General features: G+C 36.4%; 1 protein-coding gene and 1 long non-coding RNA gene across 2 annotated transcripts; both read right to left on the bottom strand.

Annotated features, from left to right (window-relative positions):
- Positions 1–4,682: 4,682 nt before the first annotated feature.
- LOC113098934 (protein NLRC3-like) lies at positions 4,683–8,578 on the bottom strand. The gene is made up of 5 exons (XM_026263981.1): positions 8,563–8,578; positions 8,384–8,444; positions 7,733–7,925; positions 5,790–7,554; positions 4,683–4,881 (listed from the first exon to the last, which is right to left on the bottom strand). The coding sequence occupies exons 3-5, from the start codon at positions 7,767–7,769 to the stop codon at positions 4,683–4,685; spliced, it is 2,001 nt and encodes a 666-aa protein (XP_026119766.1). The 5' UTR covers positions 7,770–7,925; positions 8,384–8,444; positions 8,563–8,578.
- A 37-nt stretch (positions 8,579–8,615) lies between these two features.
- LOC113098927 (uncharacterized) lies at positions 8,616–9,256 on the bottom strand. The gene is made up of 3 exons (XR_003289227.1): positions 9,195–9,256; positions 8,999–9,115; positions 8,616–8,670 (listed from the first exon to the last, which is right to left on the bottom strand). It is a non-coding gene; the product is annotated as an uncharacterized LOC113098927 (long non-coding RNA).
- Between the last annotated feature and the right edge of the window lie 4,765 nt (positions 9,257–14,021).

Below are 14,021 nucleotides of genomic sequence, written 5' to 3' on the forward strand. Positions count from 1 at the left end.
TTTCATCTCCTGGTAAATACATGGCATATGAGTCTGGATAATTATCAAGACTACACAGAGACACCCAGACTACATGATTTATCAGACGTCATAATGATGGGCTCATTGTGCTGTCTAACTCTTTATCCAGCATACGTGAGTATTTGGTTTAATTTACCTCAGATAAATAAGATACGTAATTATTCAAACACAACCTACAACTTCATTTTCTAATGTGACTAATGTAGCCTTGCTCGCACAGTTTAGTTTTTCATTTGATTTGTCTGCTAAGGCCATAGCTGCCAACTCTCACGTGACGCCACACATCAATTTTCTCACGCACAGTAAAATCACAAAGTAAAGAGGACTCGGAGACCGACAGACAAGACAAGGCAGGATACTTGTGTTATAAAAATAATCTCATCTCTCAGATTCTGTCAATTTTATTTCCAAATTCAAGTAATAAAGACCGTTTTGGTGTTTGTAGACGTGACGTGACAGATCCCTGTAGTGGCACGTGAACAGATGATCTCTAGTTAATGAACAATGTTAAATACAGTTGTTGTTATAATAAATAAAAAAATGCATTATATGTCTTTTTTTGAAAAATTAATGCCTATCTTGTGTAGCCTACCTAATATTTATCCAAATGAGTCAATATTGAATCAAATCACAAGCACTGAACTGAAATCATAATATTTGTGTCAAGCAATAAAAAAGTAGCTTATCAGAAACTGCACCGTGTAAACAATATAAATTGTTGTTACTAAACCTAATACAATTCCAATTAGTTACAAAAATGTTCAGATTTTTTTTACACCAATTTGATATTTAAAAATAAATTATTTGAAAAGTATACACCGTATTTTTCGGACTATAAGTCGCACCTGAGTATAAGTCGCATCAGTCCAAAAATACGTCATGATGAGGAAAAAACCATATAAGTCGCACTGGACTATAAGTCGCATTTATTTAGGACCAAGAGAAAACATTACCGTCTACAGCCGCGAGAGAGCATAGAGCGCCCTCTCGTGGCTGTAGACGGTAATGTTTTCTCTTGGTTCAGGTCTCTTAGTTCATTTCTCTTGGTTCATGTCAAATTAATTTTGATAAATAAGTCACAGGACCATTATGAAAAAAAAGTGCGACTTATAGTCTGGAAAATACGGTAATTATTTAACATCTGACTAATTCAAAATAAACCTCAAAACATGAAATGCTAAATGGTGGTTATATATAGGTCTATCTAGCATTACACAAACATTAGTCAGAAGGTCGTCTCTCAGTGACTGAACAGCCTGATGCATCTTACAATTCGACGTTGTTACAATGTTATCTGACATTGCACGTGTCTGCTTCATTAGAGCCTGTTGTGAGGAAAAAGCTTAATGTGGTTTAATCATAAAAATCAATCAGGAAAAGTGTTTTCATGCACTCAGTTGTAGCATGCAGTCCAGGATGGTCCCAGAGCATTAGCTGGAGCTTTTTGATCAAATAAATGTGTTGTCACCTGACACCTGGCCCTCTCCAGTGCCACAGCTGTATGGAGAACAAGAATTGAGGCAGCTGTGTGATAGTCTGGCAATGAACTACTGTAGTGTCAAACAAGGTTTCAGGGACCACAAGGAAAACCCAAACATGGCAATTAAAGATTGTCTTCTGAAATTAAAACACACAATAGATACACTGGCTGTGAGCACAGTTGAATGTGAAAGGGGATTTTCAGCGATGAATATTATTGTTACACCACTGAGAAATCAGCTGAAGATGGTCAATGTGTCCTCTTTGATGTTGGTAAAGTTAGTGGGTCCACCACTAGAGATGTGTAACCCAACTCAGTTTGTTAGGAAGTGTGTGATGACAAGGAGGTCAGCAGACCGTGCTGTCTGTAGACAAAGACAGCATACACCAGAGGAGCCTGCATTTACTCCTATTTGGAAGCTGATGAATGCATGAATTGTAGTATGTGAATAAGTAAATGTGATGTATTTAAAGTGTAAACTTATGTCTTCTAACGTCACACATCTGCACAAGTGTTGTTCGGGTTGTTTCATAATGCATTGAGTTGAGTAATTATCTCCCGTGTCGGTGTGATTAAATCAAATATAACACAAACTGCCAAAGATATTGGCCCTGAATCTCTTAAATCAACATAAATGTCTTGTTTAAAAAGATGTTAACATATTTGCAAACCAATATTTTCAAACATATTCAATTTCATACATTTTCCGAGGATGAAAATCCGTTGCCTGCTTGTTAACATTGAAGGTAAAAAAAAAAAAAAAAAAATATTGTAAAGTATTTATCTTTGTTTGAATAACTACTAAACCTTACCTAACACATAAACCTGTAAAAATAGCCCCTTTGGTGTAAACACATTAAGTCATTTCATGGCTAATCTTTAATGGTGACGTAAATAAGGGCTCCCCTTCCCTACAAAAGCCAATTTAACCACTGACTGTAGTTACCATGTTCTGAACATCACATCCTGTCTTTTCCCCCAGATCTAATCTATCTAGATGGTTCAATAAAAATACTTGGACTTTATATCTAAAGATTACCTTAACTAAGCACCAGCAAGCTTGTTAGCTAGACAGTTAGCATCAGCTAACAATATTTACTTATTTTCAGTTTGGTTATGAAGAAACATTAATATCTGTCTACTCGGCTAGTTAAAATGTAAAATATAAAAATGTTTACTGTTGATAAACAATATGAAAACAGACGTCACATAGAGCTAATAAAGCTGTTGTCGTTAATTTGTGTTATTTTAATGTTTCTTTTTTTTTTAAATCTCTGTCTTGTTCTTTCTGACGCGATCGACCCGGGTTCAGATCCGTCTAATGACGAACTTTTCTCCCTTTTCAAATTACATCAGAAATGCGTTTAATTTTTAAGAAAATGAAGGAAATAATCAAAAAGTTGAAAATAAAGTATCGGGTAGGGTTAGGATAAGTGTAGGAGGCCTTTATTTTCCCAATAAAATGACGTCCATTTAATATTTTAAATTAAAATGTATTATATTAATAAATTATTGATTGTAAAAGTTAATATTGCATACTATTTTATAATATACTACAATATTGAGGTGCAGATATTGTCACTATTTGCAGTAAGTAGTATAAATAGCAGAAAATCCTGCCTTTTTTTTTTTGCAATTGATATTGCAAGTGAATCAAATCATACTATGTCTATCTCTGTAATTAAAATAGTAAAAAATCAAAGCACATTAACTAAAAGCCTATCCAGACTGCAGGACACAGAAGCGATCACTCTCTGATCAGAGTCTCGCGGCTGCATGACCCTGTGCAGGAGGAGAGAGAGTCTAGAATCATGATCGAGTCAAAGTTACTCAAAATAAAACTACTCCAGGAAAGAACAGATACTTGAAAAATGGATTTAAGTAGGGGAAAGTGGGGTGAGTTGTGCTACTTTTTACTCCAAGTGACTTTAAAGTGAGACCATGACAGTAATCTCTTTCACTTTAGAATGTACATATATTTCAGGATGTGGTGCATCCCTGAGAACAGTAACTTTGGATCTGAAATAAAATGTTTCAGAAATATAGCTTTTGGGAAAAAAAGTGGTCTCGTGGCACAACTTGCCCCTGGTGTGGGGTAAGTTGTGCCTTTTGGGAGAATACGTTGGGGTAAATTGTGCCAGTGATTTCTGAAGTAAAACAGAACATTTTAATGTTATGAACTGTAATGCTATATGAAAGCAAGACAAATTCAATACAAAATTATAAATTTACGGTTTATTCAGATATTGTCACCCTATTAAACTGTTGGAATAAGACATATTTTGTACTTAAAAGGAAAACACAAACTTAAATACACAATATATGATATTTGTGAATCATTTCAGGCAAAAAGGCTTTGGTAATATATGCCTGACATACATAGAACGCTGTCGGTCAATTATGTAACATATAAGAATAAAGTTAGTAGGATCATTTTTTAAAATCCTATTGTGACTTAGGCGACTTAAAAACTGAATAAAACTTCTCTTTAATAACACAGTGCAAACTCAAAACTAAAATCATTGTTAGCTAAATTAAACAAATTGCAGGTAAGTCAAACACTGATGAGGCATGGCCATCTCACTTCTCCAGATTATCCCGTCGGTATGTAGGTCTGGTCTGGATTTGGCATACTACTTAACATCCCACTTGTAAATGCTTCAGGGGAATATAAACTGGGGTGTGGGTAGTTTCTTGAGCACATCACCTTCAGGGATAACCCCTTCATTATTTTTTTAAATGTGTGTGTGTGTGTGTGTGAGACAGAGAGAGAGAGAGAGAGAGAGAGAGAGAATATGTTATCCTATGATTGATGATTACCTGTCCATCACTTTAGATATGTTCTCTTATACCCTTTCTTTGTTACTTCTATCTTTTTCTTGGCGAGCATTATTTCACCAAGTACAACATGTTCTTGGATCAACATCCTTGTTGATCCAGGAACATCATTCCAATCAACCAATCAGAAGTGAGATATAACTTTTCAGGAAATATCTTTTTTAGGCTTACAATCAGGATTAGGAGCTTCTAAACCATTGTTAATCAGCTATCATTTCCCACTGATTTTAGGACTAAATTATGGGTAAGGTTAGATTTAGGGGTTGGGATTGGGTTAAGTCTATATTTTTGGACAATAATGTTGATCCAGGATCATCAGAAGATGTTGATCCAGGAACATGTCTTACTTGGCAAAATCATGGCAACCCTTTTTCTTCTCCCTGAATCTTTTCAAGGTCATCCTGCAGATATTCATCTCCCTTGCCACCTGACTTATGGTTTTTCCCTGTTGCATCTCTTTCACTGCTCTGTCCAACTCCACAAGAGCAGTTGAAGCCCTGTTGGTCTTCCTTGTATAAGTGCGTGGCATAATGGGTTTTCGTCTAAAATTAAGAATGCCACATAGTTTAAGTGCTAAAATGCAAGAGTGCAATGTGCAATTACAAATTAATAATGTGTTGAAAATAATCATAAGTGGGGGTGAGTTGTGCCACTGGCACAACTTAACCCAGGCCCTTTGGCACAAATCACCCCATGCCCACAAGTTTAAAAAACTAGCATGATCCAGCAGTTAAGAGCTAACATCATGCTAAATGTATAGACCCATTGCATAGCCTGGTAAAGCACTAAAACACGTGTGAAATGTTTTCAAACTTTTCTAGAATTGTTCAGACGCTACAATCAAAAAACCTTGATCATAGAAATTTTACTTTGAAAGGAAAAAAAAACAGTTTTTTGAGCTAAAATGTGATTACCTCTCATGCCATGTGTCTCTCTTCTTTGGAGGATGAGTAAAATGGATGGCTTTTTAAAATTATGTGGTCACATGACCAATTTCTTCAATGGTTTTCCAGAAACAAGGGGTGGAACTACTTCCCCCCTGGCACAAATCACCCCACTCTCCCCTACAGTAACGAAGTAAAGCTACTCCATTGCTGACCACAACTGGTCATGAAACTATACAAGATAGCCTCATCCATGTTAATATATTTATATATTATTGAAGAAAAAAAAAATTAAAATGGCCGCACCATAAATGTGACTGATGATGATCTCAATCCAATATTTGTAAAATCAGAGTCACAACCCTGTTCCTGAAGAAACCTCAACTTTGCAGAGTTTGGATGAATCTCTCTTATCAAACACACTTGATTCAACTCATCAGATCATTAGTAGAGCCATCTGTGATGTTAACTGAGTGTGTCAAATAAGAAAGAGCTCAAAATATACAGAAACAGTGAAGAGAAGCACAGGCCTACTGTATAAAATAAAGTCAATGTAAAATACTCACTCAATCTTTCTAGATGCTTTGATCACTGGCAGCAGCCTCAGAAGACATTCTTCTGATCGATCATATTTCCACAGTTTAAACTCATCCAGCTCTTCCTCTGAGTTCAACAGCACAAACACCAGAGCCGACCACTGAGCTGCAGACAGAGAGACTCCAGAGAGACAACTGTAATCATCTCTTCTGCTCAGATATGTTTGTACTTCCTGCTCTAGTGAACGATCATTCAGTTCATTCAGACAGTGGAACAGATTGATGGATTTCTCTGGAGAGGGATTCTTCCTGATCTTCTGTTTGATGTATGCAGCTGTTTCCTGATTGATATCAGAGCTGCTTACTGTTTTTCTCAGTAGACCTTGTAAGAGAGTCTGATTAGACTTTAGAGAGAGACCTAGAAGGAACCGGAGGAAAAGATCCCAGTGTCCGTTCTCACTCTGTAAGGCCTTGTCCACTTCTCTCTTCAGTAAACTGATCATTGGTGACCTGAACTCATTCTTCAGTCCTGTGTTTTGTTCAGAAGAGGACAGCAGCTTGAATAAAGCAGCAAGAAACTCCTGAATACTCAGATGAACAAAGCTGAACACCTTCCCCAGCTTCAGTCCAGACTCCTCTCTGAAGATCTGGGTACAAACTCCTGAGTACACCGACACTTCTCTGACATCAATGCCGCTCTCTTTCAGGTCCTCCTCGTAGAAGATCAGGTTCCCTTTTTCCAGCTGTTCAAAAGCCAGTTTTCCTAGAGACAGAATAGTCTTTCTAGCCTGATCAGGATTGATTTCATATTTCCCATCATACTTCTGTGTCTTCAGTTTGGTCTGAAAGATCAGGAAGTGTGTGAACATCTGTGTGAGAGTCTTGGGGATCTCTGCACTCTCTGCTTTACCCATCATCCTCTCCAGAACAGCGGCTGAAATCCAGCAGAAGACTGGGATGTGACACATGATGAACAGACTTCTTGATGATCGGATGTGTGTGACGATTCTCTCAGCCAGACTCGGATCATTTATTCTCTTCCTGAAATATTCCTCCTTCTGAGGGTCGTTGAATCCTCGTACCTCTGTGAGCTGGTGGACACACTCAGGAGGGATCTGATTGGCTGCTGCTGGTCGAGAGGTGATCCAGAGGAGAGCAGAAGGAAGTAGGTTCCCCTTGATGAGGTTGGTCAGCAGCACATCCACTGAAGCTGATTCTGTCACATCAGACAAGCTCCGACTGTTTTGGAAATCTAGACGCAGTCGACACTCATCCAGACCATCAAATATGAACATGACTTTGTAGTCCTCATAATCTGCTGACTTTAATTCTTTGGTTTCTGTGTGAAGGTGGTTTAGAAGATCCACAAGACTGAGATGTTTCTGTATCAAGTTCAGTTCCCTGAAAGGAAGTGGAAATATGAAATGAACGTCCTGATTGGCATTTCCTTCAGTCCAGTCCAGAATGAACTTCTGCACAGAGACTGTTTTTCCAATCCCAGCGACTCCTTTAGTCAGCACAGTTCTGATGGGTTTGTCTTGTCCAGGTGAGGGTTTAAATATGTCATTGCAGTTGATTGGTGTCTCCTGTGTCTCTGGTCTCCTGGACACTGTCTCAATCTGTCTCACCTCATGTTCATTATTGACCTCTCCACTGCCTCCCTCTGTGATGTAGAGCTCTGTGTAGATCTCATTCAGACGTGTTGAGTCTCCATGATTGGACAGTCCTTCACTGAGTCTCTGATATTTATCCTGTAGTCTGGATCTCAGTTTTTGTTGATACACAGGCATCAGTTCTGAGCAAAGGAAATAACTGTTGTTATTGACAGAGCAATATTTAAGAAATGTATTTTTAGTTTTGATTTGATTTGTTAGGTTTTAGATTGTGTGGTGACATTCAGGAACATTAGTGACTGAAGACAGAAGGCTGATAATAAAAACACAGGCTATAATCTGCTGATCCAGAGCTCTTACTGGTCTGTAGTGTGTCAGCGAGGTCTGTCTGGTTCATCTTCCTCAGGAGGAGCAGTGTGATCTTCAGAAGACCCTCTCTGACTCTGTTATGACCCTCATCATCATAACGGTCTCTTTCAGAGCATTCTGGGTAATCTGAACTCAGTAGTCTCTTAAAGCTTTTTAACTCAGAGATGATTTTGTGCTCAATCTCCTGAAATCATAGTAAATATTCAAACAATAAACCTGCATTCAGCCACAGAGAAGGTGAACCAAAGGATCAATACACAAGAGTTAAAGCATGAATATTAATAAACATCACTGAATTATATCAGACCTGCTAATAACTTCACTGTATGCTCAAACATCAGCGTCTACAGATACTGAGGTTAAAAGAGAGAGTTTGACTGGATTGGCTGTTTGTTAGATTGATGTTCATGTTTGTGCAGCAGTCAGGTTACATATGGATTCATCTTCTCTACTTTAGTGGACATTGATCTGCTTTATAGTGGACTACAACTTATCTTACATGTGTGGAGGAAAGTAAATATGACTATTACAGAGAGGATTTCACAGATTTCACCATTTCTTAACACTTTTTACCAGAGGATTATTGTGTTCACACACACACACACACACACACACACACACACACACACACACAAAACCAACCTTGAAAATGGAGTCTAAGTTCTTCTTTGCTGTATGTGATTGCGGTCCTTTATGTTTTTGACTGTAGTTAAACAAATGTTATATTTTTGTAAATATGGATTAATGTATTTAATATACACCAGTAAATGAATGAATATCATATATACTGTATTTCACATACTGTAAGATAAAAAAAACACCTCAGATCAGCAGATGTGTCTCTCGAGCTGAATGAAATTGGAGGATTCATTGACTGGTCACTCTTGATGGACACACAGCTGGGTTCAGGAGATTCATTCTGACACAGACTGAAATATAACAGAAATACAAACTGTTTCTGTAAATCTCACTCTGCTCTGACAGAAACACATTCACTGTTTCAATCTCCCTTTAATGTTTATCTTTCACTTGAGGAGTCTGTTGTTACTTGAGAGTTAAAAGATTAAAGTGTTATTTTTCTATTAATAAAAGGAATCTGCCCCATGTGCTCTTTTCATTCATATATTACAGAATAAAATGGACCAATACACACATATAGATAAAGACACAGACACATCCAGCAGCAACAGAGACAGCTGGTGACAATATCCATAACACACCACAGCTACAGTAAATATGAGACTCATAATATCTCACCTGGACTCAACAGAAGAGTCTTCCTCTCTGCAGAGATCTGAAACATCCATCCGTCGTTTTTTCCTCACAGACACATCCATGTGTTCAGATAAATCTGATTCACGCCCCTGAATCTGACTATAAATGAAAATGATATTGTAGTCTGCATTTATTGTTTCTGAACATTAAAAATGTGAAACATTTCAGGTTTTCTCACCTCTTGACTGTCTTTATCTGTGTGTCATGTTCTTCAGAGAGATTCATTCTGGAGGCCATGGTATGTCAGTCAGTTATGAATCAGAGATTAATCAATCTCAGTAGTCAGACATCAGTACTGACTTTAAAAGTGTATTCTTCACATTTACACAGAATCAAATTATAAACAAAGAGCATAACTAATTCAGACAAACACTGTGTTAAAATGAAAGTAAAAGTGTAATCTGACGATTTACACACTCTACAGTTTTATATCCTAATGTCATTTAAACAAATATCTGACACTGCTTATTGTTGTATTTCACTGTAAACCAGTCAGGATTGATTTTGGCTATCAAAGATGATTGTTAAATCGTGATACTCACTGTGTTTTTCTCTCTTAATGTAGTTTACTTCCTCATACGATAAAACAGACCCGCTGTAATAGTTTCACTTTCATGAGTCACCTGACAAGGAGGAGTTTAAGTGTCCAAAACAACACATAAAGGGTTATTTCCCCTTAATATTGTATTTCATTCTTTATTATTTAGAGTTATATAACCAGTGGTGGACAGTAACGGAGTAGCTTTACTTCGTTACTGTACTTAAGTACATTTTTCAAGTATCTGTACTTTACTGGAGTAGTTTTATTTTGAGTAACTTTTACTTTTACTTCACTACATTCCAAAGCATAAAATCGTACTTTTAACTTCACTACATTTCATAAAACATATCGTTACTCCCTATAAAATATCACGTGCTCCGACACGCAGAAGCGGTGTCTGATTCATCATGAACGAACTGAGTCTTTTCAAAATAAACTTTTAAATCGGATCGCAAATCGCACCAAACGATTCGTTTACGATTTAGAATGATCCGATTGCAGCCTACTGTCTATGGATTGCAGCCGTTCTGGAGTCGACCCCTCACTGATTCAAATGAACCGTTTAGTGCGAGTCTCCAGAAGTAAGAACCGGGAGATCTTGTGAGCGCGCGTGCGTCTGATGTTGCTAAAGTAAGTTATTAATGTCGAAATTTTGGATTAATTATTGTAACTGAAAAGCATATTTAGGTCAAAATTGTCAGTTGTTTGGGAACTAAATCCGTTGTAAAGAGTGATCTATTTAAGCCCACTGAAATGCTCAAGTGCAGACGATGCAGACACATCAATTTTAGGTAAAAAAAAAAAAAAAAAAACCCTTAAAATAACACAGATTAAATACAATAACTCATGCACGTTCAAATTCCCCGCTGCCGTAATGTTAACAGTTTTATTCAAATGTACTATGTGACGTCTGTTTTTATATTGTTTATCAACAGTAACGTTATACATATGTATATTGTTTGGATTAGACGAGTAGACAGACATGAATGTTTATTCATAACCGTACTGAAAATAAGTAAATATTGTTAGCTGATGCTAACTGTCTAGCTAACAAGCTTGTTGGTGCTAAGTTGAGGTAATTTTTATAAATAATGTCCAAATATTTTTATTCAACCACCTATATATATATATATATATATATATATATATATATATATATATATATATATACACACATATATACACACACACACACACACACACATATATATATATATATATATATATATATATATATATATACACACACACACACACACACACATATATATATATATATACACACACATATATATATATATATATATATATATATATATATATATATATATATATATATATATATATATATAACGTTATATATATATTACATCTGGGTGGAAAAGAAAGGGTGTGATGTTCAGAACATGGTAACTACAGTAATTATCAAAGTGGGAAGAGATGCACCCCATTTGGCCAGGGGTGTTTTTAAACCACAGACAAGGTTTGAGAAGGAAAAAATCATTATGTAAATATAATTATATTTTCCTTAAAATGTTCTTCCTAACTTCAGGCCTTATTATCATGTCATATATACAGTACAGACCAAAAGTTTTCTTTATTTTCATGATTATGAAAATTGTAGATTCACACTGAAGGCATCAAAACTGTGAATTAACACATGTGGAATTATATATGGAATTATATACATAACAAAAAAGTGTGAAACAACTGAAAATATGTCATATTGTAGGTTTTTCAAAGTAGCCACCTTTTGCTTTGATTACTGCTTTGCACACTCTTGGCATTCTCTTGATGAGCTTCAAGAGGTAGTCACCTGAAATGGTCTTCCAACAGTCTTGAAGGAGTTCCCCGAGAGATGCTTAGCACTTGTTGGCCCTTTTGCCTTCTGTCTGCGGTCCAGCTCACCCCTAAACCATCTCGATTGGGTTCAGGTCCGGTGACTGTGGAGGCCAGGTCATCTGGCGCAGCACCCCATCACTCTCCTTCTTGGTCAAATAGCCCTTGATGCCTTCAGTGTGACTCTACAATTTTCATAGTCATGAAAATAAAGAAAACTCTTTGAATGTGAAAGCGTGTCCAAACTTTTGGTCTGTTCTGTAACTTTGATGTTCTGTAAAACAACAAACTTTAAAATACTTTGTTCTTACTGGTGAAAATCAGATGGTCATCTCTGTTTTCTCTCAGGTAAATCACAGTGTAAGCTTCACAGTTAACATCACTCTCATCAGCGTAGTCCATATCAACAACAAAAATATATTTTGACTCCGTATAGTGGTTATTTTGGAAAAAATCCCAGGTATTTTGAGCAGTAGGATTATAAAAAATATGTGCTAATATAAAATTAAATTAAGTAGCCTATATAAAATTGAAAACATATATCTTTCAGTACTTTTTTACTTAAGTACATAAAAAATCGAGTACTTTTGTACTTTCACTTGAGTAAAATTGAAAAAGGAGTACTTTTACTTTTACTGGAGTAATATTTTATTATATGTATCTGTACTTTTACTCAAGTACTTGATTTGTGTACTTCGTCCACAACTGTATATAACCCATGAATGTATTTCCTCACAGTCTGTACTCTGAGTGTTGTTTATATAAAGGTGGTATCTCGTAGCTGACAGCTGAAGGTCTGGAATCTATGGTAGCTTTCATTGCCAAGAGCCATTTGACTGACATGTACAACAACCAATCACAGATCGTTTCGTTTATCGTCACGTTTTGAGGGCGTCCCACCAATGTTGAACAAGTCAACAACAGACCGCTGTGTAAAACTCTTTAAATATTTTAGTGTTATCACTAGCTTTCCCAGTGCAGACGAACTCAGTGTGTTACAATCATATCCGGGTTTAAATCGCACTCAAATTGATTTGATATTGGCACAATATTTTTTAAGCAATAAAAACCTTCACATTAGTCCACAAACGCTGGGTATATAGACAGGACCAAAACAAATGAGAAATTGTTTCAGTGGAGTATTTACAAAAAGAGCATTTTAGTGTAATGATTAACGTACCATTTGTATAACCACAGTTTTACTACAAACACCATGTTTAAACTATGGTTAGTGTAGCAAAACCATGGTTAATCTGTGGATACCATGATTTAACTATATCAACCTACACATTATTGGCTGAATAACTGGCGCGAATAGAGTGACTACCGGTGCCGCTTTACGTTGTACTGTACAGCAAATTTACCCTTTGTCCCACAATAATGTGTAGGCCAATGTATTTCAAAATTGTGTCTAGTACTATATACATTACAAAGGTTTTATTGGCATCTTTATTTCAAACCACGACCCGAATGTCATTAAAAATATTTTTGGATGGCTCGTGACCGCGGATCAACCCGCGCATCACTGGCACCTACAACACCCGATGGGTAACTCGAAAAGCAAAATGTTCCTTCGTGTTTTCCAGCACGATCCTATAGAAAGGAATTAAAAGTAAGAGGTTTGAGAATTAAGAGTTAAGAGTAAGAGTAAGTTAAAGTTCATGCAAAAAAAAATATTAAGACAAGTTTCAGTAAAATAAAAATGGTTTATAGCAAAATCCAGCATTAAAGCAGAAAGCAAACAATCATATTTGGAACATTATAATATTTTAAAAGCACGGTTACTTCACCCGGTGCTGCGCCGTGAGCTATTAATCTTTACCTGGAGATTTAAATGATCATTTTTAGCTTTAAACAGAATTTGCCCTCGTTGTTATGTAAAAAATGTGTATTTCCTCCATTTCCAGTAAGGATCAGATGACAAGAAGCTCATTGAGGTCGACATGTTTCAGAATTATGATGAAGTCAGAGAGTGGATATAGCAAGAAAAATGGGATTAGATCAGGAAACATGCATTCTTACAGTCCCATTAACAGTAACACCTCCATGGTTATTTAGCATTTTCTGTTGATTTATATCTACTGGAAAATAGTCATCTATTCACAGATAGGAAATTTAGCAGTGGTGGTGGAGGATAGGACTCAAATATTGTATCAGAATTATGTATCAATATATAGAGATGGATCCAAAGATCCTACAGGAAGAACATCTTATGCATGTACCATTCCCTCTTTACAAGTATCTATCAACCTCCAAACATCAACTAAGGTCACATTTTATTATTCATTATTATCACAGATGTCAGGTTTTTAACACATATATACTGTTCTGTACGGTGGCCGATTGAGATCAACACGCTGCAACTTAAGAAAACACATACAAATTAAGAAACGCGCTGCAAATAGCACTGACCACAACACAAATGTTTCAAGGGGACCCAAAAAAGTGTTGGACCTGGCTTGGATTTGCTTATTGTGCGGAGGATGACGTACTGGTCAGTGGAGTTTTTGGTGAACTGAAAGGTGAGTCTTGTTTTTTTATTATTGTGACACTCTGATTGCATGATTCCTTCGTCTTTTGGATATTATTAGCCTAAAAAAGGTGAAAAATTACACAATTAACTGT

The sequence above is a fragment of the Carassius auratus genome, unplaced genomic scaffold, assembly GCF_003368295.1.
Source record: "Carassius auratus strain Wakin unplaced genomic scaffold, ASM336829v1 scaf_tig00216741, whole genome shotgun sequence".
Taxonomy (NCBI): domain Eukaryota; kingdom Metazoa; phylum Chordata; class Actinopteri; order Cypriniformes; family Cyprinidae; genus Carassius; species Carassius auratus.

Coding starts and splice junctions, on each gene's coding strand:
- LOC113098934 (XM_026263981.1), bottom strand. CDS start 7,769: ATGAACCAGACAGACCTCGCTGACACACTACAGACCA. Junction 7,555..7,732: donor CGCTGACACACTACAGACCA/GTAAGAGCTCTG, acceptor TCCTTTGCTCAG/AACTGATGCCTGTGTATCAA. Junction 4,882..5,789: donor AAAGCATCTAGAAAGATTGA/GTGAGTATTTTA, acceptor TCTTAATTTTAG/ACGAAAACCCATTATGCCAC.